Here is a 27,912-nt window from a genome sequence, read left to right as displayed (position 1 = left end):
AAGAATTCTCTCGTAACAAAGATGATACCACCACAACTCCCACATCCCCACTGACAATCAGAAGAAAAAAGAATCATCTGACTGCACATCCCACAGTGGACAAAACCACATATTTGATCATTACATTGATTGCTTCAGGAAAAAAAATTGTCTGAAATCCTTAAACAACATCCATGACAATCTAACATTGAGAGGACTGCTATACATTCGCTGAAATCCAACCACCCAATAATGATTACATCAGCAGACAAAGTGGGCGCCATTGTGGTCCTCAGCCGTGATGACTCCATCAACAAGGCCAACTGACAACTCTCCAACACCACCTACTATGAAGAACTCAAAGCAGACACCACACTTAAGAATTTAAGAATATAATCAAATCCTTCCTGAAACAACCCCAACAGAAACTCTGCAACTTCATCCCCCATGAAACCATCCCTACGACCTTCTACATGCTTCCCAATACACACAGACAAGGAACCCAGGCAGATCCATCAGATCTCACCATGGCACTCTTACTGACGGAATGTTGTGACTCCTAGAAATCATCCTCAAACCACTCAACACACAAAGCACCAGTTTCCTCCAGAACACAACCGACTTCCTCCAGAAACTCCACATCATTAATAACCTCCCTCAGAATACCGTACTTGCCACCATGGATGTCAATGACCTCCCTACACACTAACATCCCTCATGACAGCATCGCAGCCCACTTCAAATATCCACAAGACCATGGAAAACCACTAAATTATCCACCCCAAACATACTGCTAAATTCAGCCATTTCTCCTCACCAACAACTCTACCTTCAACAACAAACATTTTGCCCAAACCATGGGAACAAACGTGGGTACTAGTATGGCTCCCCAATATGCCAGCCTCTTGATGGGTGATCTCAAGGAAGAATTTCTGGACAAATGCACCAATCATATACCTGAAATACAGTGATAAATTTTTTGTCCTCTGTACAGATGACCTAAACTCCCTTACAGACTTCCACCACAACTTTAACCACTATCATGTATCCATCAAACTCTCTCTAGAACACTCCCACGCTAGCACCAACTTCCGGGACACCATGATCAGCTTCAACAATGGAACTCTACAGACAACTATATACAAGAAACCCCGGGATCACCACACCTAATTTCAGAGATCCAGTAACCACCCCAAACTTACCAAGCAATTTGTTGTCCACAACCAGGCACTCAGATGATATAAAATATACTCTGAGGAGAAGGTCCAGCATATACACCTTAACATATTTTAAACCCTCTTCACCAAACAAGGACACTCCCCCAGAGAAGTGGATTACATCATGGAATGGGCCACATAAATACCCCGAGAGAACCTCCAACCATACATCACTGGTTCTCATCTTCCACCACACCGGGTTTCATTAAACAATTACCATCCATACTCGATGGGGATCACATCCTAAAGAAAGTATTTCCTGAATCCCCTCTTCTGGCCTTCAAATAACCTCCCAACCTCTCCAAGCTCATCATCAGAAGCAAGCTCCCCATAGTCCAGGACCCACCAACTCAAAGAGGCACCAGACCCTGCCACAAACACATGCAAAATCTGCAGACGTATCTCCACTGCTATGATGATCAGTAACCCACCCCAACAGTCCTTTCAAGATCCATGCATACTACACATGCCTCACATGTGGTTTACCTCCTTTCAGTGCATTAAATGCCCCAATAGCAACAATGTGGGTGAAACCACTACTCTCTCAAATTAACTCACACAGAAAAATGATAAAAGAAACTCCATATCACCGATGGGGCGAACGTTTCCACAAAACAATCACTCCATATTTGACCTCTCAATCCTCACCCTCAAAGGAAATCTGCACAAGGCCTTCAAAAGATGAGCCTGGGAACTTAAATTTATAACTTTGTAGGCACTAAAAATCATGTACTCAATAAAGACAGTAGATTTATGACTTATTATAACAATCTATAATCCACTAACCCTTCTTCATATTGCAATTTCAGAGGTGCTAACTCCCCATTTCACCTTAAATAGTCTCTTACGACATGTTAGCTTCTTATACTAAACAATCTGTATTGTATTTTAGCTGTAACCTTGTATTTTAGTTGTCTCTCCTTCACCAACAGAAATCGGTCCAATAAAAGATATTACCTCACCTACCACACCTTTCTCCAATAGTCTATCAATTTGAGTTTCAAAGCTCTTTGTGTGATTTTGATTCTTTTCCTTTTGTGTGTTTCAATCAATAAATTTCTAACCTCTGGCATTAATTTTATAGTGGGTTTGCCATGGTATTAAGAAGGTTGAGATCTCTGTATACCAAACTTGAACCTTGTTTAATGTTGGACAGTGATTAACACATTTAACTCATTGGGGCCATATACTTCATCCAAATTAACACAATAGTATCTATGTAAAGCTTAGGCTACTGGAGACAAAGTCTCACTCTTTTTTTTTTTATTACCGTTATTGTTCTAATAAATAAGTGCTTTAAAATATTTGACCATTTTTCACATTATTTGACAATATCTGACCAGTCAATTGACCAATTATTTCTGGACCAAAAGCCCAACCTTGTGCCTCCATAATTATTAAAATGAGATCTCACTTATTTCATTCCAATCACTGATACGAGCTTTAAAGGAATACAGTACCTTGGAAATTTCAGGAAAGTAGCTATCTAAACTGGATAATGAGCTTTCCATTTTGCTTTGTTCATCATCTGCAATTACAAAATAGAAAATTTTAAAATTAAACAGCCATTAACAACTTCAGGAAAATACTTTATTTCCAACAACTAGATGAGGACTGTAATTACTACTTCATCAACAATAATAAATGTTGATATCAACAAAAATAAAGAGCAGACAACTGTGTGCCATTGCCCACTTTCTCATTTTGATTCAGTGACTTCTGCGTTCTTTCCTGTTTGTTGGAGGGTGTAAGCAATTGTTGCAATTCCATAAATGAGTAGTTTGTACCTTCTTTTCCCACATGGACACCAAATCCTTTACCTAACAATACACACAGGGTTCAAGCCTGATTAAAAGAAGGGCTTGTGTACATGGGAAAGTCGCACCAGTGTAACTTTTTTTTTTCCCAGCAAAAACTGTTTGCGTCCATAGATAAGTTGTCTTGTATGTTTATCTTGCTACCTAAATCACAGAAGTCAAACTGCTTTCCAATTGACTTAACTATTTTGGAGGGAGATATATCAATGTAAGATCTATGTGGAGGAATTGTCATTCTGATATAATTACATCAATTCAGTTAGTCCTCCCACTGCTATCCCACACTGCACCAGTTCACACCTGAAGTAACCTGTTTAGTTACTTGCACACACTCCACTGTTCCTGGGTCAACTGGACTGGATGGGCCCTCTCCCATGGGCTTAAATGCTGCTTGAAGAGGCCCAAAAAATTCTATTTGTGACTCACATTCATTGCAAATGTATCATCACAACTACACTCAGGCCTCCATGCATAAATGGCATGGTCTACCGAGAACCAACTGAATTATATGATATAGCAGAAGGGATCATGGGAGTTTAACCCTAAGTACCACAATCCTCTGAAAATTAGCAAAAATGCATAGAGCCTAGCAATAGCCCTTGGCAGCCTGGGTTACCCACACAGAGCATAATGCACTTAGATACAGGGCTGTGCTGCATGGATACAATACATCATAAGTGCAGTAGCTTAAACAAGTTCATGCACAGCAGTGCATTATTGATTTAGTTATACCGTTTTAATTAAATCAATATAAACTATACGGGTGCAACTTTCTCATGTAAACAAGGCTGAAATGGCAAAACTCATTCATTTCACGAGGACAGGCTAAGGCCCATGATCTACAGTATTACAGGAAGCATAAATGATGAAGGCACTAGCTGCTAAGCATGACAAATCCTTACTTTAGGATTTTACCTACAATGTTGGCCAAATAAATTTATTATGCAGCCACTAATAACAAAATTATTTACCTTCATGAGATTCTCCATTTCTTTTTTCTTGCATTGCAGCTTCAAAGTTTAGTTGGAGAATTTTGTTTAAAGTAGTTATCCATTCCTCCATTTCCAGTTCACAGTCTGCAGCTAGAAGATAACTACTCTTGTCTTGCATCTTGAGTTCAAAAGCAAAACGTTTCACTTTGTTGTTCTACAATAAAATAAAAAGACATTTCCACATTAGCCAAGTTTTTCCACCTCCCCCTTCCTATAAAACAGGACAGGAAACTGTCTTGCATAATGTTTTCTGGGGTTCATCTATGATAAAAAAAATATATACTGCAACACAAGTGTAATTTTTTAAAAAGTGATGCCTCCTTTTTTCTGAGGCTTCATCTTTGGAAAGATTTTTATAGTATAGTGACAGTCTAAACCAGTGGTGGGCAACCTGCCGCCCGCAAGCCACTCGTGGCCCATCAGGATAATCCACTAGCGGGCCGCCTGACAGTTTGTTTACATTTGCACGGCCGCCCGCAGCTCCCAGTAGCCGCAGTTCACCGTTCCTGGCCAATGGGAGCTGCGTAAGCAGCAGGGACGTGTTGGCCGCTGCTTCCCACAGCTCCCATTGGCCAGGAACGGCGAACTGCAGCCACTGGGAGCTGCGGGCGGCCATGCAAATGTAAACAAACTGTCAGGCGGCCCGCTAGCGGATTATCCTGACGGGCCGCGGGTGGCTTGCGGGCGGCAGGTTGCCCCCCACTGGTCTAAACACTGAAAGCAACTTAATTTACCTACGCTTTTGTTTCCTACCATCGCCCTACTGACGATTACAAACTAAAAGCAAATACAATGTGCAAATAGGTAGCACTAAAAATCTCAGTCTACAGGTATTTATTTAAATTGCGTGAGTGTCTTCAGTAATAAAATTCTTATAGTAAAAGTTCCCACCTGTATGAGTGTCCTTAGATCAAAGTTCAGAAGCATGAAACCACGTCGCTAACATTTTAGTATGAGAGCCCTTGACACACAGGCAAGTAAAGACCAACAGGAGTGATCTGTTACAGTCGTAAGTCTACTTTTTGAGTGCCCTCCTTTGGCTGTACTTTTCCATAAGCAATGTGTTATGGAATTAGTCCTGCTTCCTCACTTCCCCAATCAACACAGTCACCATGTTCTGTAATTATAATCAAGACTTCATATACTCCGTGGCCAACTTCACCTGAATTCTACAAAAACAGCCGTGGATTCTCTGGTGCAGCCAATTGGAAATTCTGTGGTTGCTTAATTTTAATTAAAAATTTACATTTAATTAGTATGACTATAAGTAATACAATTACTACAGTAGCCTTGTTTTATATTTTTATATTAAATTCAGTGTCCTCGCATTTTCAATATATGCCACAGATCTTTATTCCGATCACATAAAGATAGAGTTCTTAGAAAGAGAAGCTAGGGGTTTTGGCAGCAGAAAAAGTAAGGAGAGGTAATGTTATTCACTGTACAAGGTAAGTGATTTCTCCTCCTTCTTTAAGCAGTGTCCCTCTGGGTGGTCCACTTCAGGATGTGTGCGCACCCATGCACTCTTGATCGAAGAATTTTGACAGCAATGTCCAGAGGCCCACACCTGTGTCCTAGATATCCTTGTTTTCTGGGGAGCTGATCTGCTTGATGAGCAGTGTCTGATGAGAGGTGTCCCATGGGGAAGGAGGTGGGGAAGGGGGCATGGAAAGGAACTGTAATGCTCAGCCCAATCTGACAGTGTCTAAGACCCAGCTGTTGGAGATAATCGAGTCCCAAGCATTGTAAAAGCAAGCCAGGCTATCCCCAAAGGGGTGGGGGAACGACTGGACCAGTGCTCTGGACAGAGGAGTCAAAATGAGTGCTTGCCCTGTGCCAAGGAAGGGCATGTTGAGTCCTCAGCTTGAGCCCAACTGCTTCCTCTTGTGGAATCTATCCCTCTTTGTAGGGTACACTCCCAAGGACCTCAAGGTAGCCCTGGAAATCTTGAAGGAATGCAAAGTGTCATCAGTCTTGTCCAAGAACAAGACTCAGCTATCAAAGAGCAAGTCTTCAATGAATTACTGGACATCCAGAATGATCCCAGATGTTTTGCAACCAGAAAGCCCTCCTCACGGTTATTGCCACGGCATAAACCTGGCTGAGGTGTCCACAACATCAAGGGCAGAGTGCAAAGACATTTTGGCCATCAAGCAGCCTTCTTCAACGAACTCCTGGAACTTCTCAAGCGATGTCTTGGGCAACTGTCCTTGAATTGAGCCATACTGACCAATTAAGAAAATCATACTTGACCAGCAAAGCCTGTTGATTTGCGATCATCATCTGTAAGGACAATGAGGTATAGATCTTCCTGCCTACAAGATCCACCTGCTTGGAGTTTCTGTCCTTGGGGGTATACTTGAAACTTCCCTGCTGGGCCCTGTTGTTTACCACCGTTATGACCAGAGAATTCGGGGGCAGGTCGGAAAAGCACCCCTCAAATCCCTGCATGGGAACAAAGTAGCGCTTTTCCAGGCATTTTGCATCCATCGGTACTGAGGCCAGTGTACTTCACAGGGCTCTCACCAGCTCAAAGAGTGCATCATTGATCAGAAGGGCCACTCTCCCAGGAATGGCAAGCTATAAAACATCCATCAGTTTGGGAGTGTTCTCTTGGAGGAACTCTGCTTGGATGCCCAGGGATGCAACTATGCAGCGTAAAAGGTCTTGATATGCCTTAAAGTCCCCTGGAATAGAAGAGGAGGATGAACCAGGCACGGTATCAGCCGGTGATAAGAACGAAGGTCTCAGCTGAGCCAAAAACAGCTCTCGCTCCCGCAAAGAAGTCCCCTGGAGTGAGGACAACATCGGCTCTGCGGGGAGGAAGACCGCCTGGGCTTGTGCTCGATCCGAAGCCACCACTATTGACTGAGCAGGTGACTTCAACTTCGAACAAGACCAAAAGCAGGATCTCCACCAACAACAAGTGTCCCACTGTGTCCAAGGCCACTCTTATAGGTATGGCATTGGTGGCCAATAGGGGTTGGGCCAGGTACCTCCATCCTGGTCAGAGGGCACACACCAACCTTGGGAGCCACACTGGTCCATTTGCGGCCCTCAAAGCTCATCTGGTGATGTGGAGCAGGAAGATGACAACTCCAACTCAGAATCAGAACCCTAGGATCTCGGTCACATGGGCGGCGCAACACCTGACGGAGCCAATAGGTGGTCTGATTAATCCATCAGCCAGAACAAAGAGGGAATCAGCACCCCCAATGAAAGCAGAATGTCAGTATTGAGCATGCCTGGGCCATGGGAAGCATCAGTCCCATCACAAATAGTGGTACCAGAGCGCCCAAACGTGTTGATGTCGAAACTGGTGAGCTGCCATGGGAGCAATTGCGCCATCGAATGCAGCATCCCAAAGAGAGTCCCAGTGCTGAGGTCCCCCGCACTGATTCCAGCTCCATCTTCACTAGGGAAAAGGGAGTATCTAAATGTGGTGCCGACAGACACAAAGGTTCAGCGGCTCACTCCATTGGGGTGGGGTGGAGCATAGGTGCAGGCCTGGGAAAGTGCTGGACCAACGATGAGGTCGGGACTTAAAGGCAGAGGAAGTCTGCAGATGCCTGGTACACCGACGACATGGACACAGTCTGTACTCAGCATCTCCCACATTGGTACTGGACTCAATGGATGCCCAGAGGCTGGACCTGGAGTCAACAGTATGGGGTTTCTGCCCTTCCCATTTGGTACCAAGAAAGAGTCAGAGGTATCCAGGCCATCCCACACACCAGAACCAGACTTGTGCTGGTCCGCACTTTTCCTGGGGGAGAGGAGTCGCCTCGTGACCTGGAGCGATCCCAATTGGTCTTATGAGACCTCTTCTTTGGCGCCGATCATGGAGAATGGCTCCCCCGCCTCTTTGATGAAGTGCTTGCCCTGGAACAAGAGGCAGCAGGAGCGTCCAAACCCAAAGGCGATCTTCAGCCCAAGGTTTGCCTCAGTACACCGCAGCAAGTGCTGCTTGTGGTGAAGGTCCTGTGCCACCTGAGTCTGCTTTTTAAACGATTTACAAATTGAACAGTGCTCTTTAAGGCGGGCCTCGCTGAAACAAAGCAAGCACCACTTGCGGGAGTTGCTGTTGGGAACTACCATTCCACATGAAGGACAGTGTTTAAACCCCAGTGAGAATATCACTGGGGAACACTATCAACTAATATTATCTAATTCTAACTTACTAAATACTATAAACTAGGCTAAGACTAAATATGAGGCTGTGAGACTACAATCACACTACAAACACAGCTCTGACTCCAGCCATGTGCAGTGAGAAGAAACTGAGGGGAGTCAGGGCGGTGCCACCTCATATAGCCAGGGAAGGGCCACAGCCACGAGCGTCACCCCTCTACGGGTACTACTAGACAAAAATCTCCAGTTCTGGCACACTGGGCATGCACACATCTAAGTGGAACACCCGTCTGCATCTACTCAAAGAACCACCTATTCTTCAAGTAGCGTCCCTATGGGGCACCACTTCAGGAGATTCATGAGCAGTACCTCAATTATGGAGGAGAGCGCCAATGAGACCAATCTGGTACAGACCATAGAACAGCACCAGTTCTGGAAACAGACACAAGAGTGTAGTGCTAGGAAAACGTGTGCACTGAAGACCAGGTGGCTGCTCAGCAGATGACGGAGATAGGTGGGTTTTTCAGTTAGGTCACAGAGTTATATTGAGTCCTAATGGAAGCTTAATAACATGTTAAGCTGCATCCCAAAACCCACTTAGACAGTCTTTGGGTTGAGATAGAGTGTCCTTTCTTTCATTCTGCTATCAAGATGAAAAGCAACAGGTAAATCCTAAAGGGCTTACCTCTATTAAAGTAAAATATGAGACCTCTTCTTACATTCACTCTATGGAAGCTCACAGCTCCTCTTGAAGAGTGAGACTTGGGATAATATACCAGTAGGTGAATCTCCTGATTAATGTGGAACTCCGAAGAAACTAAGTAAGTGAGGGTGCAGCTGTAATGTCATATTGTATCCAACAGAAAACAACGTATGGTGTATCCGAAGAAGTGGGCTGTTGTCCACAAAAGCTTATGCTCTAATAAATTTGTTAGTCTCTAAGGTGCCACAAGTACTCCTGTTCTTTTTGTGAATACAGACTAACACGGCTGCTACTCTGAAATGTATGGTGGGGTCAGCCATCAGGAATCCTAGTTCCCCATACCTTCCTAACTGAGGCGATGGCTGTGAAGAAGGATGTCTTGAGGGGCAAATGAAGGAGGAAACATCTCTCTGTAAATTCAACAGGAGTTACCTCAGCTTATTAAGAACTATGTTGAGGTCCCATGGTGGAGTAGGTTCCTTGACAGGAGGAGAAAGTATGAACAGACCCTTAATAAACCTTGCAGTGGTCAAGTGAGTAAAGACTGAAAACCGCTCGATGGTGGGGTAGAGGGGGAAGCTGTGATGGTAACCAGGTGAACCTTAATTAAAATCAGTGATAATCCTGTGCTTCTTAAATTTAGCAGGTAATCGAGAATGTAAGCCAGACAAGACCTGAGAGCAGGTAAACATGGGTGGCTGCACCAAACTTGAAAATGTTTCCACTTCTGTAGGTAAGTTTTCCTCTTAGTGAATTCCCTATTATTGAGCAGTTTTGAATGTATCTCTGTAGAACAGTCTTGTTCTATACTAGGGAGCCATTTAGTAGCCTGGCCTTAAGGTGAAACGTCGAGATGATGAGGTGAGTGATGGAACTTGACTCCTTCCTTAGTGAGGAGATCTGCTGTCAGGGAAAGGCAAAGAGGTGGTTGCTGAGATATGCAAACCAGCTAGGAACCATACCGGACTTGGCCATGATGGTGATATGAGGATGGCTACAAATTTCTCCTGTTTCAACTTGTTCAAGACTTTGAGCTGTAATGGCATCAGATGATAAGAGTATAGTAATATGCAAGCTCAAGGGATCACTAGAGCATCTCCTGTTGAGTTGCTGCCATGCCCTCCCCTCAAACTGAAACATCTGCACTTCACATCGAATGGTATTGTGAAGAGATTTATCTCGGGATGACTCCAGACAAGACATATCCTTCAGACTACTGTGTTGTTGAGCTCTCACTTGTTGTTGAAGCGTAAATGCCTGTAGAAAGAATCCGCCACAGCGTCCTCCAGTCCTGATAGGTAAACCACTGAAATCTGTATGAAGTGTGATACGGAATTGGAACATTAGAAGTATGATCTTACTCCTCCTTGTTGATTGATATAGTACATTGTTGCTCTGTTCCATCATTATTTGGATTGGATTGCCCCTAATGTGGGGTAGGAAGAGCTGGTAAACAAACTGCTCTGAGTTCGAATATGCTGATATGGAAGGCTGCCTCCTGGGGGTCCATTTGCTCTGAGCTGTGAAAGTCACATCTCAGCCTAGCAGGGAGACATCTACAATAATGATCCTCGTGGGAGGAGGCTCCAAGAATGGAACTCCCATGTATACTTTTTGTGGATCTTCCCATCAATTTAGAGTATCGAAGCCCCAATGAAATATCAACACCTGCTTGGATACAATGTGCTTGTTGAGGGTGTAGATAGTTTTAAGTCAGCCTTGAAGACATCAGAAGTGTAGTCTCGCTAAGGGTGTCACAAACGTAGGGGCTGCCATATGGCCCAGGAATTGCAGACAAGCCCATGCTGTGGTTTGCAGGCTCTGGTGTATTGCTGAAATGAGGCTGGACATTTGGCAAACCTACCATGGGCAAGTATTCTCCAGCAATGGAGGAGTCCAGAGTGGTCCCGATGACGTCTAACTGTTGAGTGGGTGTGGGTACAGATTTTTCTGCGTTGAGCCAGAAGCCTAAGGAGTCAAACAAGGATGGGTCCTTGGTAGTTGCTATCTGTACCTTGAGAAACTAGCCACCCTTCAGGAGCCAATTGACCAGGTATGGAAATTGGGGATTGGGAGAAACCTGATGTGGTGTGATTTGGGGGTTATATAACCTTTTATCACAAAGTTCAGTTTGTCTGGGTGGCAAAATAGGCGGGAGAGTCTAAGTGGAGTATCTGTGATTCCATGGTAAAACTCGTATAGTGATTTAGGATTCATATTTGTTACTGGCTTGGTAAAATCTAACAATAGAATTTACCACCAGTTTGGGGTGTCTGTCCTTGTTTTCTGACAGTCTGCCCTGAGATAGGTGCACAGTTGTGAGTCACATTCTGATCAAGAGTACAGAGCATATGCACATCCTGATGTTGAGCACCCATAGGAACACTAATCAAGGAAGAAGAATTGTATTTTTCAGTAGGAATGGGAAGGTAGAGGCAGGTTGGGCTTTTGGGGTAATTTTTTTCTGCCAAATGTGATCAGCAATTAAATAGATAATGAGTGTAAATTGTGAAACTTAAAGGTTACTATTTTAATCACTGAGATAAATGGGACAGTTCACAATCCTTGTATATATGGTCTCAGGCCATCTAAAAAAACAGCTGTCTATTGTCAGGAAGATAGCACTGCATTGGTCTACCTTCTTAATATTTTTAAGTTTTCTTTACAACAGTTAGGCCAATAACCCTTTTTTTAATTAAAGGGTAAATTCTGAAACTCAATTCTGCAACAAATTTTGTGGGCACTGAAGCACAGATTACACGGGACCCTGATTATAGTTGACAAGGCACAATGAAATATCCTGTATTACTATTCAAGAACTGAAATGTTGCATCAAAAGTCAAACTGTTTGGTCATTTATTCAGAATCATTACTGAATATATATTCTGACTTCCAATAGTTAATTTCTAATGTTACACTAAAATGGCATGATAAGGTATGATTCTGTATGATTTAATATGACCATTTTTATCATTGTTGCTACCACTGTTATACAATTGCAACAAATCTTGTATAAAGTATGTCATATAAGGTGTCAATGGAAAAGTTACGAGTTGCTAAGTACCATTATCCTGTTTATATGCATGTATCATCTTTGTATCTGAAGTTATGTATAAGATACAAGTCTATGGCCAATATTCATGTGTTGTATTCCTGGGTTACAACCCCCATGTATCAAGCATCAGAGGGGTAGCCGTGTTAGTCTGGATCTGTAAAAAGCAACCGAGTGTCCTGTGGCACCTTTAAGACTAACAGAAGTACTGGAGCATAAGCATGCATTTGACGAAGTGGGTATTCACTCACGAAAGCTTAAAACCCCAGGCAGAAGTTACATTAAGGCCAGATAGCTATGTATTGATGCCCCACTAAGGACACTTGCCCAGTAAGCCTTCCTGTGGACACCTCTGAAAGAATATAGGCAATGGCTGCCCCCTGTCATCAAAGCATGCAAGGGCATGTAATATGCTCATGTGACCCTGGACTCCATCTTGGGCCAGCAACTTTCCACAAACAGAGGCTGTGAGCTTTGTTTGGGTCAGTAAAGTTCCAGGCACATGGCAGAGTATATAAAGGATCCCAGGATATCTCCATTTGGTCTTCATTTCCTGCTTCATGTCTCTGGGCTAGATTTCTAACAAGGAAGCTTTGAACAAGGAAAGATGACCCTGCAATATGCTTGGGTAATTTCCAGAGAGGCTTTTGCAAGCTAGCAGTTTCTTACATCACTGTTATGATCCTGATCTATGAACACTGAAAAAAATCACTTGTATGTATGTGATTTGTACATTTTTATGTATGTGTAGTGGGGCAGTTACCCTGCTCCTGAGAGAAAAGGCTAGGCTGATTGGGGCATGGCCCCAGCTGTGGCTGCTTCCCCAATCAGGCCACATCTGGCCCTATTATAAGGGCTCAAGGAGGAGCTGGGTCAGTGTCTCTCTAGCTGTGGAGAGAGAGGACCTGGCTGCCTGGGAGAAAAGGGTAGCTGAGTAGAGCAGGGCTGGGGAAAGGCCAGAGGAGCTGGGGAGCTCCAGCCTGGCAATTCCCCAGGCTGAGGCCTTGGTAAAGGCCTATGCAGGTACTGGGGCTGGGAAGTGCAGCCCAGAGGTAGGCAGAGGGAGCTGGTCCAACCTCCTTGCCAATGATGAGTGGCCATGACAGACTGCAGTTTGCCCCAGTGAGTGGGGGCTAGATGACGACTGGCAGTAGCCACTGAGGCAAGATGGGTGAGAGGGTTGGGGGTTCCCCTGGGAGGGGAGACCCAGACTGTGGGTTACTGCTGGGGGCAGAACCCCGAGGTAAAGGGGTACCCCGGGAGGGACATGGAGGCCTGAGACAGGTGAGCCACCAGCCTGCAGAAAACACTCCAGGCTGGAATCGAGCTAATTCCCAGGACAACCAGCAAGAGGTGCTGCACCGGTGAGTCTTCGCTTTGCTACAGTATGATAATGATTAACCATTAATAACTTTTCTTTCATTAATAAACCTTTAGTTTTAAGTTACTAAAGGTTTGGCATCAGCATTGTTATTGGGTAAGAGGAGGTTATTTACTGTAACTGGAGGTTCTTCAAGATATGTGGTCCCCATTTGGATTCCAAATGTGGGTGTACATGCGTGCCATGCACCAGAGCTGGAATTGTTCACATGTGTGGGTCAATGGACACTACTATATTGTGCATCAGCCTATTGTGCTTTCGAGGCTTAAGAGGCTGTGTGGGTCAACACAGCTCCAGGTCCCTCTTACCAGCAAGTGATGGAGCTTACAGGAGAGGGGATGGAGGACAGGTATGGGAAGCCAAACAGGGACCACACATCTCAAAGAACCTCCAGTTACAGTAAGTAACCACCTCTTCTTCGAGTGATAGTCCCTATATGGATTCCACATGTGAGAGAGTAGCAAGCAGTACTCAGCATGGAGATGGGTACAAGAGCTCACAAGAAGTCACACAGTCTGTAGTACAGCACGTCCAACTGCTGCAGGGGCGATGGTATAGTCAGTGAAAAAAGGAGTTGACGGAAGACCACATGGCCGCCCTACAAATGTCCTGCCATGGAATGTCCACAAGGAAGGTTGACCTGGAAGTATTTGCTCTCCTTGAGTGGGCCGTGACTCCCAGAGGAAAGGGGGGGAACATGAGAGAGAATGTAGCATTCCTCAGTACAATGGGAGATCCATTTGGAGGCGTTGCGAGCAGGGGACGTGGCCCCGGCAGCGCTCTGCAATGGGAGGAAGAGCTGGGGTGAGGCACGGAAGGCGTGGGTGCACTGGAGATAAAAGGCCAGTGCCTGATGGACATCGAGAGAGTGTAATGTGTGCGCCTTGGGAGAGGTATGCGGTTTAGGGTAGAAGACCGGGAGTGTATACACTGGTTGAAGTGGAACAGGGAGGCCACCTTGGGGAGAAATTTGGGGTGAAGGCACAGGGAAACCTTGTCCTTATGGAAGACAGTAAAGGGTGGGTCAGCCATCATGACCGCCAGCTCACTAACCCGTCGTGCTGACGTGATCGCCACCAAAAAGATTACCTTCATGGAGAGATGGGTGAGAGAGCAGGTTGCGAGGGCTTCAAACGGTGGCTTAGTGAGGGTGGAGAGGATGAGATTTAGGCCCCAAAAGAGGGTAGGCTTCCATTTGTATGGGAGAGGGTTGAGAAGGCCGCAAAGGAAGCGGGCAATAGTCAGATGAGCGAAGACAGAAAACCCATCCATAGCGGGAAGGAAGGCACTGAGTGCTGCCAGGTGGATGTGGATGGAGGAGTGGGTGAGGCTCGACTGTCGAAGGTGAAGGAGGTAGTCCAGGAGGATGGGAATGGAGACGGAGTCCAGAGGGTAGAGGTGGCAATGCCTCCAGGTGCTGAAGTGTCGCCATTTAGCTTGGTAGCAGTCTCTAGTCGACTGCCATCTGTTGTGAATGAGGATGTTGTGCAGGGGGGGGGGGAAGCATGCCCTGTCTACATGCAAGCCCCATCCAAATAGCAGGACGTGGAGTGGAGTGGGCCAGGGTTGGGTGCTGCAGGTGGCCGTACACTAGTGTGAAGAGATTCAGGAAGCAGGGAAGGCGAATCGGGGCAAACAAAGAGATGGAGAAGATTGGTGAACCAATGCTGATGAGGTCAGGAGGGAGCTATGAGAATTACTGTCATGTGATTCCACCACAGCTTGCGTAGGACTTGCAGGAGCAGGGGAATGGGCGGGAAGGTGTAGCAGTGTTCAGTGGTCATCACCCTGGGAGCCTGGTCCAAGGACTCCTCTGGAACAGAAGAGGGGAAGCTTGTGTTTCTAAGCTGTTCTGAAAAGGTCTATGCACAGTGCGCCCCACTGGTGAAAGACCAAGTGAAGCGTGGGGTCATGGAGCTCCCATTCATGATTCACATGGAAGGACCTGCTGAGCATGTCTGCCAGAGAGTTGCTGGTGCCTGGGAAGTGCACAGCTTGGAGGTTACCCCGTGCCTGAGGCACCAGTTCCAGAGAAGGATGGCCCCCATGCAGATGAAGGGGGACCAGGCCCCGCTCTGCTTGTTGATGTATACAACCGCCATCATGTTGTTGAACAGCAGTTAAATATGGTGGGATCTGACGAGGGGCAGGAAAGCCCTGCAAGCAAGGTGCGTGGCCCGTAGTTCCAGGATTCTGAGATGCATCTGTGCTTCCCTGGGCAACCAGAGGACCACAGAGTTGTGTGACCCTCCAAACGGGCACCCCACCCATGAGTGAGACACCCATTGTCAGAGTGGTGTGGGGAACGAATGGGATGCCGGCCAGGACCTTGGATGGGTTACACCACCAGGTGAACAACGAGGAGTCCGGTGGCACCTTAAAGACTAAACAGATTTATTTGGGCATAAGCTTTCGTGGGTAAAAAAAGCCTCCTCTTCAGATACATGGAGTGAAATTTACACATACAGGCATAAATATACTGGCACATGAAGAGAAGAGAGTTACCTTACAAGTGGAGAACCAGTGCTGACAAGGCCAATTCAGTCAGGGTGGATGTGGTCCACTCCCAATAATTGATGAGGAGGTGTCAATACCAAGAGAGGGAAAATTGCCTTTGCAGTGAGCCAGCCACTCTCAGTTCCTATTCAAGCCCAAATTAATAGTGTTAAGTTTGCAAATGAATTGTAGCTCTGCAGTTTCTCTTTGCAGTCTGTTTTGATGATATTTTGTTGAAGGATGGCTACTTTTAAATCTGTTATTGAATGTCCAGGTAGACTGAAGTGTTCTCCTACTGGCCTTTGTATGTTACCGTTCCTGATGTCTGATTTGTGTCCAGTTATTCTTTAGCATAGAGACTGTCCGGTTTGGACAATGTACATGGCAGAGAGGCATTGTTGGCACATGATGGCATGTATCACATTAGTAGATGTGCAGGTGAATAAGCCCCTGATGGTGTGGCTCATGTGGTTGGGTCCTATGATGGTGTTGCCAGAGCAGATGTGGGGACAGAGTAGGCAACGGGGTTTGTTACAGGGATTGGTTCCTGGATTAGTGTTTCTGTGGTGTGGCGTATAGTTGCTGGTGAGTATTTGCTTCAGGTTTGGGGGCTATCTGTAAGCGAGGACTGGCCTGCCTCCCAAGGTCTGAGAGAATGAGGGATAGTTTTCCAGGATAGGTTGTAGATCTTTGATGATGCGCTGAAGAGGTTTTAGTTGGGGGCTGAAGGTGACAGCTAGTGGTGTTCTGTTATTTTCTTTGTTGGGCCTGTCTTGTAGGAGGTGACTTCTGGGTACTCGTCTGGCTCTGTTAATCTGTTTTTTCACTTCAGCAGGTGGGTACTGTAATTTTAAGAATGCTTGATAGAGATCTTGTAGGTGCTTGTCTCTGTCTGAGGGATTGGAGCAAATGCGGTTGTATCTTAGAGCTTGGCTGTAGACAACGGATCGTGTGGTGTGTCCTGGATGGAAGCTGGAGGCATGTAGGTAAGTATAGTGGACAGTAGGTTTCTGGTATAGGGTGGTATTTATGTGACCATCGCTTATTAGCACAGTAGTGTCCAGGAAATGGACCGGTTGTGTGGGTTGATCTAGACTAAGGTCGATGGTGGAATGGAAATTATTGAAATCATGGTGGAATTCCTCAAGGGCTTCTTTTCCATGGATCCAGATGATGAAGATGTCATCAATGTAGCGCAAGTAGAGTAGGGGCGTTAGGACATGAGAGCTAAGGAAGCGTTGTTTTAAGTCAGCCATAAAAATGTTGGTATACTGTGTGGCCATGCGGGTACCCGTAGCAGTGCCGCTGACTTGAAGGTGTAAATTGTTCCCAAATCTTAAATGGTTGTGGGTGAGAACAAAGTCACAAAGCTCAGCCACCAGGTGTGCTGTGGCCTCATCAGGGATACTGTTCCTGACAGCTTGTAGTCCATCCTCGTGTGGAATATTGGTGTAAAGAGCTTCTACATCCATCGTGGCCAGGATGGTGTTTTTAGGAAGATCACCAATGCATTGTAGTTGCCTCAGGAAGTCGGTAGTGTCTCGAAGATAGCTAGGAGTGCTGGTAGCATAGGGTCTGAGGAGAGAGTTCAAATAGCCAGATAATCCTGTTGTAAGAGTGCTAATGCCTGAGACGATGGGGCATCTAGGATTTCCAGGATTATGGATCTTGGGTAGCAGGTAGAATACCCCTGGTCGGGGCTTGACTAGGGACTGGGAGTGGCTGGCTCACTACAAAAGCAATTTTCCCTCTCTTGGTATTGAGACCTCATCCACCCTGACTGAATTGGCCTTGTCAACACTGGTTCTCCACTTGTGAGGTAACTCCCTTCTCTTCACGTGCCAGTATATTTATGCCTGTATGTGTAATTTTCACTCCATGCATCTGAAGAAGAGGCTTTTTTACCCATGAAAGCTTATGCCCAAATCAATCTGTTAGCCTTTAAGGTGCCACTGGACTCCTCGTTGTTTTTGTGGATACAGACTAACACGGCTACCCCTCTGATACTTGGCACCACCAGGTGAGGAAGCCAGGACAGAGGCAGGGATCAGGACTGGCTTGCCCCAGTGGTCCAACTGTAGGTTGTAGACTTACCAGAGCCACAGTTGGAGGCAGCACATATGAAGGCGGATACATGGTATGACCGAAGCAAAGACTGCGATGTGGTCAAGAAGGGAGAGGAACTGCCGGATGCGTGTACATGAATGGTGGTGTAGTTGCACAATGAGCACGGTGAGGGAGGAAAATTGATCCAAATGGAGAAAGGCACGGGCCATGACCGAGTCCAGGTGCACCCCTATGAAGGTGAGTATATGGGCAGGGTCGATAACCGACTTGTCCTCATTGATGCAGATCCCTAGGCTGGTGAGAAGGACCCAGAGGGTCTGGATAAGTGGCAAGGAGGCAGTTGAGAGATACCAGTCATCCAGCTAAGTGAATATGGAATGGCCTAGATGGCGCATTTAGGCTACAACGACCGTGAAGACCTTCATCAAGACACGGGGAGGGGTGGCAATCCCAAAAGGGAGGACCCAGAACTGATAGCGGGAGTGTCCCACTGCAAAGCGGAGGAACTTACGATGAGTGGGGTGGATGTCTACATGAAAATATGCATCCTTCATAACAAGAGCTGGGAATCAGGCTCCATAGGGAAGGGATGGGATAATGAAGGGGAGTGTGACCATCCAGAAGCAGAACTTGCATATGAATTTGTTCAATGACCGGAGATCCTGAATGGGGCGGTGGCCACTCCCTCCCCCCCGCCCCACCTTCTATGGAAGGATCCCCAGGATCCCATGGGGCGGGCAACGAAGAGGGAAGGAGAGGAACCCTATCACGTACTCCTGGTGAAAAACATCCAGCACACAACTATCAGTGGTGATCTTTCTCCATTGGTGGGCAAACAGGGCAAGACAGTCCCCCAAAACCATCTGAGTAGCCGTGGAAGGGGCTGAGAGAGGTTTGCGGATCTCAAGGAAAGATGCAAAAGGACTGCTTGGATGGACGTTGTGGGAAGATGGAGGTGGCAGAGGCAGAGTAGTGAGGTCACTGTGTGTGGGGGTGGTGCAGAGACAGCCTTTGCAGGCATTGAGGGTAAGGCTGGTCCGGGGACAAGGAGGCTCTGGTAGGGACTTGTGGTTCGGCAACATCCTAGGGTTTGTTGTAGAGGAGCAGCAGTGCGAGTAGGGAATAGACGATGATCTGGCAGTGGCGGTACCCTGCTGTCTCGGTAAGGATACCGAGCACACTAGTGTGGCCAGGCATATGGGTCACCAGGCATCGGCGACCCCCCCCATGGGGGTAATGGAACCATGTCTCAGGGGAAGGGCCACACGCTGGCAGGAAGGGCTGGTGCTGGGCGTCCGGGCTATAAGAGCTTGCAGGGGAGAATGTGGGTTCCGGCTCAGAAGACCACTCAGAATTGGAGGACGGGGCCGACAGAAGCCAGGCCGTTTGTGCCACCAGTGCAAGACGAAGCAGAACAGGGCGGTCCTGGAGCAGGAGAGGTTCAGCCACGGGTGATACCAGTGGTGAGAGTTGGAGCAGAGCAAGATGCTGCCAGAGCAGAAAAGATTCATCCAAAGGAAATGGAAGCCTCAAGGCAGCCGGAGACCTAGAGCGCTATGGGGAGCACCACACACAGAAGCATGAGCTTGGCCATAAGTATCAGAGGGAACAAGTGACAGGGGTCACTCTGGCAGATATGTCAGTGCCAGATCCGAGTGCGCCTCCTCCACCAGGCAATTGACGAGGAGAAGTTCCCTAGCTTCCCGAGTTTAAGGTAGGAATGAGCAGCAGATGGAGCAGCTAGCGCCAAGTGGGCTTCACCAAGACAATAGAGACAGCATTGGTGCTTGTCACTCTCAGAGAAGGAGTGCGGACACGTAACATCTTTTGAAGCCAGTTTGCTGGGACATAGTCCCCAGGATGGGGGAATGCCCCGCAAGGGGAAAAAAGTCCAAAAGGGGAGATCTAAATGACTAAAAGCTGTCAGCCAACTATATACAACTAGAAATACTATTTACAGAAAGAATGGACAAGGGCTCTCTTAGCAAGCTAAGAGCACCGAGGAACAGTGCTTCTAATTCTAGCCATGCAGGAGTAAGAGGGAACTGGAGGGGCATCGACCCCCACAGACTCTTAAAGCCTAGGACGCATCACACGGCTGACACATGTCGCACATGGCTGTCAACAGACACTACTACGAGGAGTTCCAGCTCTGGCACATGGCGTGCATATGCACCCACATCTGGAACCCATATAGAAAAGAAGATCTAAGTTATATATTGACCTGGCTAAGTGGGATTGGAAGAACCCTATATTTGATGGAATTGGTTTCTTGGGATTAGAAGGACCCTGTATTTGACAAAATAGGTTTTCAGTAATGACTCACAGTCTAGTGTCTGGGTGCTAAGCCAAGAGCTAGAATGCCTGAGGAGACTGCATTTTTGGCTTCTTGTTAACCAGTGTGGTGAGACAGAAGTTCATTTTTGTTACTGGCTTGGTATAATCTAATGATAGAGTAACTACCAGTTTGTGGTGAGTCTGATCGATTTCTCAGAGGTCTGTCCTGAATTTGGTATTCTCAGCGGTGACCCACTGAAGCATAGTGACAAAGGCTCCCAAATTTAATTGTATCTTCTTAACTTCAAGATCCAGACTTTTATGACTTCTATTTTACAAGTTCAAATCAGTGTGGTACCTAAAAGTCAAGTTCTGGTCTTTTGTCATACGTTCCTGTTAGTAATTAAGATTTTGCAGTCCAAATTCTCATGTGCCTTCAGTTGCATCTACCAATAGGCGTGTGTACGGGGTGTACCGGGTGTGCCCAGGCACACCCTAATGCCTGCGGGATTTGCCCCCCGTGGTGCCACAGGCCCCGCGCCGCTCTCAGAAGCGGCCGGCATCACATCCCTGGTGCCCTGTGAGTTGCTCCAGGCACCGCTCCCCACAGTTCCCATTGGCCGGGAACGGGGAACCGCTGCCAATGGGAGCTTCGGGGGAGGTACCTGGAGGCGTGGCAAGGGCAGGGCAGGGCAGGGACGTGGTGAGCGGTGCGGCATGGGGCCAAGGCAGGCAGGGAGTGCGGCGCTGCAGGAAAGTGGCGCTGGGCCAGAGCCAGAACCCCTCCTACAGCCTGCCCCGAGCCCCTGCCTGCACCTTGCACCCCTCCTGCACCCCAACTCCCTGCCCTGAGCCCCCTGCCTGCACCTTGCACCCCAACCCCCTGCCCTGAGCCCCCTCCTGCACCCCACACTCCTGCACCCCAGCCCCCTGCCTGCACCCTGCCCACTAACTCCCTGCCCTGAGCCCCGTGCCGCACCCCGTACCCCTCCTGCACCCCAACTCCGTCCTGAGCCCCCTGCTGCACCTTAACTCCCTGCCCTGAGCCCCCTCATAAACCCTGCACCCCTCCTCTGCTCCAATCCTTTACCCTGAGCCCCTCCCTGCACACCGCACCCCCTCCCACACCCCAACCTTTATGATGTCTGCCTTTTAAAAAAATAAATACATAAAACTCCCTGGGTGCACATGCTAATGAAATGTGCAGCGCACGCGTATGCATCTACACAATCTTATAGTCTTCAGAGATGCAGCACAAGCGTGACTGATGGCAAAATCTGCTTAATTAACAATTATGTTAATATATGAGCCAACACACAATTAACTTAACTTTCTCATAGCTGTGCTGGCTCTAAAAAGTTAACAGTAAAACTTTATTTCTGTTATGAAAGTAAATAGATACAACTCCAGATAAACAGAGGCAGCAGCTCTGTTGACTAACATGCTACCATTTTTTAAAAAGTCACTTTCTTGACAATGACCACAGTTTAAGGCCAAGTCCTATCCTATCCTGAGCTGTGCAGGTCACCAGGATATGAATGAAGGAGAATAAAAATACATAAGTAGTTTCTTCCTCCCTCTTTACCAAGGATGGGGGAAGGATACTGGGGTCCAGAGCCACTGAAAATACACAGCGCCTCCCTACAAATGACCCCTGCCCTCCTGCAAGATGCCCTGGAATATGCCACATTTCTGGATGTGCTCTTGGTCTGTTTTGTGACAAGCATTGGTAGGGGAGGGGAAGAGACATACAATGAAATAATTTGGGAGGAACTCTGAGGGGATCTTTGTAAAGATTTCAGAAACCTCTCAGTGGTTTTTAATCAGAGGGAATAACCTGGGCCTTAGTTTGCAGGGCATTAACCTAAGAGACTAAAGACAATTGACTCATTTGACTTAGATTATTTGTATGTTTATTTAAGTGGTTGAACTGCATATATTACATGGGCCTACAGTCCATTTGCTGCACGTCACCTATCAACATTATATATGTACTAACGAATATTTCATCTCTATTCTCAACATTTTTATACGGTTAATTGAAAAACATTGCAGCATGGGCTAACCAAGCTTTTTCTCATTAATACAATAAAACAGTTGAAATGTGCTCCTTACAAACTTAATCAAAACCAAGTTTGCTTTATATATGATTTTAAGTTTGTTGGGTGTACAACTCATTTTTAAAATTTGTGTTTTGGTTGCACCCCAAAGGCCCTACTCAGGATTGGGGGTCCATTCTGGAAAGCACTGTACAAACACACAGAAGGATCCAGTCCCTGCTACAAAGAGTATCTGATTTGAAACTAGTACTTTGTGCCCCTATGCTACAAAGACTCAGGCATGTGCTTAACTTTACACACTGAGTATTCCTATTAATTTCAATGGGACTACTCTCAGTGCATTAAATTAAACATGCAAAGGCATCTTTACAGGATTTGGGGCCTTAATAGATAAGTTCTTTGAGTTATGGACTGGCTTTTCAGTATACAAGCATACAGTTCCTATTGAACTGAGGTCATGTTCCCCAACTGGGCCGCTACACAATACTGCAATACAAACACTAAAATGCATCTAGTGCATACAGCAAATTATTGTGGGCAACAGGAGAGGCAAGACAAGATTAATAGTAATAAAACCATGCATCTACACAGGGTCACTGTGTGCACAACCTCATGGTTCAAAATAATATGAAAGGCTTTTTCCTCCAACTCCCAAAACTGCTTTTTAACTGAGCTATTATTAATTGGTTGATTTCTTCCTGGCTTCTCAGCAAAAGTGGGTTTTGATGAGAGATTTCATGTTTTTGATATTTTACTGTTAGTTTGGAGCAGAAATTAGTGGTCTTTAAATCCAAAGTGCCAAGACAAATTAGCATGGATGTCTCGTGCAATTTAATTGATTATAAACTTGCATCAGTCAAAATTGCAAATTTTAAACAGGTGAATATATATTTTAGTCTCCCAGTAGCAAGACAATAGTTAAAGTTGTGTCAGAACTTTTTATTTTACAGATTCTGTACCTCTGTTTCACCTTTTTACAGAACCCTTTTTTGTAAACATGCCAGGGGGAATTTCCAGATTTCAGCCACTTATAATTATGTATGGCATCATCTCCAGTGTATATTTGGTCTGAATGTTGTTTTCAGGAAATTTGGGGAAACTGGAACACCAGAAAACCCTGATTTTGCCTCCCTCCCTCCCTCCACACACACAATGCACAATTACTGTCCTCTGCCACTTCCTGAGCAGCAATACTGAGACATCACAGATTATCAGTCACACACTCACTCCAGTTCACTGGCATTCTGGGAAGTATCACTAGGGCCAGGGTTGTCATGGCAACAGCTAACTGTGATAACTGATTTACATCAGACTACACTAACATTCTTACAAAGAAAGGTCACAGAGAACTGTCATGAAAGCATATTGTGTTTTCAAAACCTCACACTGTATTCCTTTAGTTTGTACTGTAGTAAGTTACGTGATTTCTTTTAAAAGGGTAATTGTTTGCTACTTTCCTCAAAAAGGGTTATATGAAAATAAGATACAAAATTACACCTCCTTTTCATATATATTGTTTATATGCTTCTTACAAACTGGGGGAAAATATAAAAATGAATCCCTTTCAGTCTTGTTACATAATTTAAAAGAAATATTATTTAGAAGTTGAAGTAAAACTGAAGTTGCAGTAAAAACATTTTGTTTATGAATATAGTTTGCTTTCAAAACATTGGTCAACATGACACTGTGGTAAAATAAGGACCATCACAAAGACAATGACGATAAAACGTACATTGAAGACAAAATTTGCAAGTGCCTTAAACAGTACATCTATAAAATATTTTCAATTTAAAAACTAAGAACATTCACAAATAAATTTTAACATTAATTAAGTTTGCTTTTATTAATAAACTAAGCCATAAAAATCAGGAAATAATTAAAAGGTTACAAGAAACACTTGTTAAGAAATACCAGAATGAATGTTGCCCATCCAACTTTAATTCAGCCCCCTTGTAAGTATGCATTATGATAATGTATTTAAAGATTTTTTTTTTTTAAATACACACAAGACCCCTGGTTCATTCAGCATACTGGATGGATCTACTCTGAGGATCAATCGGAGCTTTGGAGTGAAGGAGTATGTTGTTTGTAGGACCCCTGCCTCTTTTGCTGCAGAAGCTGGAAGATTTGTAGTGAATGAGGCAGGAGACTGCAGAAAGAGAAAGGACAGCCTCATGATTAGGGCATTTAAATGCTGCTCTGGAGACTTGGATTCTATCCCTGCTTATGCTATCGAGTTCTTACGTGATGCTGGACAAGCCACTTACACCAAACTTTTCGGAGACAGTCACTTGTGTGTAATTAAAAACTATATCAGAATGCATACACACAAGGTGGGAAATTAAGGTTGCATGGGCAATGTTCATTCTGGCATTTCCTAACTTCAGAGTGCTCATCTTTGCATCCTTTTAATCCTTAACTTTCTATTTCCTAATTTATGATTAAGGTAGCTCTCAGCAATAAACTAAATTAAGTATTTTGTTTGTGAGACAAGGTGGATGAGGTAATATCTTTTATTGGACCAACTTCTGTTGGCGAAAGAGACACGCCTTCAAGCTTACACAGTGCTCCAAATCCAGGAAAAGTATTCAGAGTGTCACAGCTAAATACAAGATGGAACACACTGTTAAGTATACAGAGTTAACACATGTTGCAAGAGACCACTCAAAGTGAAGTGGGCTGTTAACACCTCTGCAGTCATAGATTAAAGGTGGGTTAATGGGTTGCAGATTGTTATAATGAGCCATAATATCCAGTGTCTTTGCTGAGTTTATGATTTTTAGTGTTTATAAAAGTCCCCCCCCCGCCACCTTATGCTAGTATAACTTATAAAAAGAGTCTACAGGCTCACAACCTTAGGTGCAACAGGGAAATGGGGGAATAAAGGCAGCAAGAATATGAGAGTAACCCTCTGGACAAAAGTGGGTAAGCACTCCACAAGGAACTGCTATCCAAGGCTCCTGAACTACAGAGATGAGACCCTGAGACAGGATTTCAAGGGAAGATACTGTAAAATGAGCAAAAGTAGAGGCTCCTCAGTCATTCACAAAAAACACAGTGAGGACCTTTGTTGGAAAAGGTCAGGAGGGAGAAGACGCAGAGGAGAGGAATTTGCTGCAGATCAAGTTTCAGCTTAGTTTTATTTTAGTTTATTTGTTGCTAATGGTCAAAAACTTTATCATGGTAAATACTAACAATCTTGACTAAAGCAGAAAGAAAAACTCTGCTCTCATCTATTTCAGTCCTTTGAAATCTAAAGATTAGGATGTTGAGATTTTTTTTTTTTTTTTTTTTTTTTTTAAACACACACGCACTAACTGGGGGGCAGGACAATGCCCTCAGATTTCAGTTTAAAAGTCACTGGGGCCAAAGAGTGAGGAATAAAAGAGTTTGGCTGAGAGGGAGGATGAACATGTCACTCGGTGGACAACCTTCCCTCCCCTATATTGTGTCTGCTTTTTGCCACTTCCCTCTGCACAATATACCTTCATGGTGAAAAATTCAAGCCCATCCATTCCTAGTGGGCCCATGTGCCTCCTCCCCTGCCAGCTCTTCCTACTGAGTCTTAGTGCTCCACCGTGCTATGAATTATGGAATATTCTAGACTGCACCCCGTCATCTATATCACAGTACCATAATGAGAATCAGTGAAAGAGACTTGTTTAGGGGGACAGTATGTGCTTCAGGCCCAGCACTGGCACAACTGAGCTAGAATTTAACATCATCTTAGTCAGGGTGACAGAGAGTTAGGGAAAGAGTGAGTAAGAGGTACATGGCAAAGAGCAATAAGAGGGCATCATGACGAGATGTCTATCTGCCATGTTCTATTTAAATTTGAACCAATCTACAGTTTCAGTAAATTTAGACAGGACTAACTTTCTAAACCAAGATAATACTGGTACATCCCTACATCTGATCAACTTGATGCCTAAGTAATTGTGTTACAACTACAAGGCTTTTACAGCCAAGTTTACATTATCAATTTATTCAAATATTTTTTGTGCTATTTGGAAAGTAATTTTGGGTAGAACTTTTTAAGCATCTATACAAGTTTATGCAAGGAAGAAAGGAAATACATATACAAAATATTTTATAGAGGTATTCTTTCCACTAAGGTTACTATGTCCATATTCAGTAATTAATGCTAAGAGCTTAAAAACCCAGTTGTCTCCATGTCTGCTCTGCCTAACAAAACAGATACATGCTGTACTGTAAACATAACAACTCCATGAAAACAATTCTCTGGCACTTGCTACTAGCAAAACTTTTTGGCCAAAGTGTTATATCTTTTGCTTCAAACTTTTATTTTTAAAAAGTAAAAAGGTCAAGTGAAAGCATCTGGAAGGGTGGCTATGAATATGATGCAACTCCCACAACTAAAATCCCACACAAGAAGCTATGCAAAACATTTTACAGCCCATGTAACTTCACAAAATGTAACAGAACTTAATTTTATGCTTTCATTAATTTTCCATGCTTTCTTCATTTATTTGTCTTGCTGCTTGCCTCCATGTGTTTCTTACAAACACATCACATAAATCAGTGACTTTGTCCATTTTCAGAAACAACCACTTTGAAAATTTAAAACACGACCTACAAAATCTAACTACTTTTCTTCCTAATATGTAGCGTACCTGCCTGTTTATGTGACTATTTTAAAAGTATGCAGTATGTGTTTAATAATTATATCTCAGGATAATTATGTAGATTTTGAAAATTTCTGGTCTAATAAATTCATCATCTACACACACACACAATATGTAAAAAACAGACTGTGCAATTATATTTACCTGAACCACCCCCATACAAGAATCCAAAAATATCGATCCTTTTGGCTCTTTAGATATTTTCTCATCTTTGTAGAAGTTGAGATTATATGATCCATCACCAAGTTGGATTAAGTGGAAAAATCTTCTCTTAAACGACTAGTTTAAAAAAAAAATGCATTGTTAACAGCAGTACTATTGATTTCATATTTCCCCATAAAAATTAATATAAATGGGGTGGTGGGAGGCGGCGCTAGGTTCCAGGGAAATTTTTTTCACCAGACAAAAGACATTATATAGACATACACAGGATAAGTTTAAAATAATTTTAAACAAACAATTTAATACTGTACTCACCAATGATGATTGTGAAGCTTGGTTGAGGCAGCGGTGTAGCGGGGTGGGGGCGCGAGGGCTTGCCCCATTCCGCCCACCCAACGCTCCTGCAGGGGAGCGGGATGAGGGCGTGGGGGCTTGCCCAGTTCCACCCACCCGACATTCCAACTGGGGAGCAAGGTTCCTGCCTGCTCCCCAGCGGGAGTCCCGGGCAGGCAGAACAGGGCACGCCACCATACCAGCACCCCACTCCCCGGCAGGAGCTCTGGGCAGGCAGAACAGGGCAAGTATCTGCACCCCAGTGCAGAAGCCCTGGGTGGGTGGAATGGGGTAAGCCCCCACACCCCATCCCACCCCCCGCAGGAGCACCTGGTGGGTGGAATGGGCAAGCCCTCGCATGCCTCACCCCGCTCCCCAGCTGGAACACCTGGCGGGCAGAGCGGGGCAAGCCCCCGCGCCCTGACCCGGTCCCTGCCAGGAGCACCGGGAGGGCGGAGCAGGGGGAGCCAAACAACGTTGTAAGGCAGGGGTTGGCAACCTTCGGCATGTGGCCCATCAGGGTAATCCACTGGTGGACCACGAGACATTTTGTTTACGTTGACTGTCCGCAGGTACAGCCCCCCACAGCTCCCACTGGC

The 27,912-nt window shown here is 45.2% G+C and overlaps 1 protein-coding gene across 1 annotated transcript in view; it reads right to left on the bottom strand.

Moving 5' to 3' along the window:
- DOCK9 (dedicator of cytokinesis 9) overlaps positions 1-27,912 on the bottom strand; it is a gene marked incomplete in the record, with an annotated part of 250,627 nt that overhangs the window by 181,197 nt on the left and 41,518 nt on the right. The window contains 3 exon segments of the mRNA XM_034758221.1: positions 2,657-2,724; positions 3,985-4,159; positions 26,963-27,097. Coding sequence (XP_034614112.1) covers positions 2,657-2,724; positions 3,985-4,159; positions 26,963-27,097 — 378 coding nt within the window.

Source organism: Trachemys scripta, chromosome 1 (genome assembly GCF_013100865.1).
Source record: "Trachemys scripta elegans isolate TJP31775 chromosome 1, CAS_Tse_1.0, whole genome shotgun sequence".
Lineage (NCBI taxonomy): Eukaryota > Metazoa > Chordata > Testudines > Emydidae > Trachemys > Trachemys scripta.
This window is presented reverse-complemented; position numbering and strand designations above follow the sequence as displayed.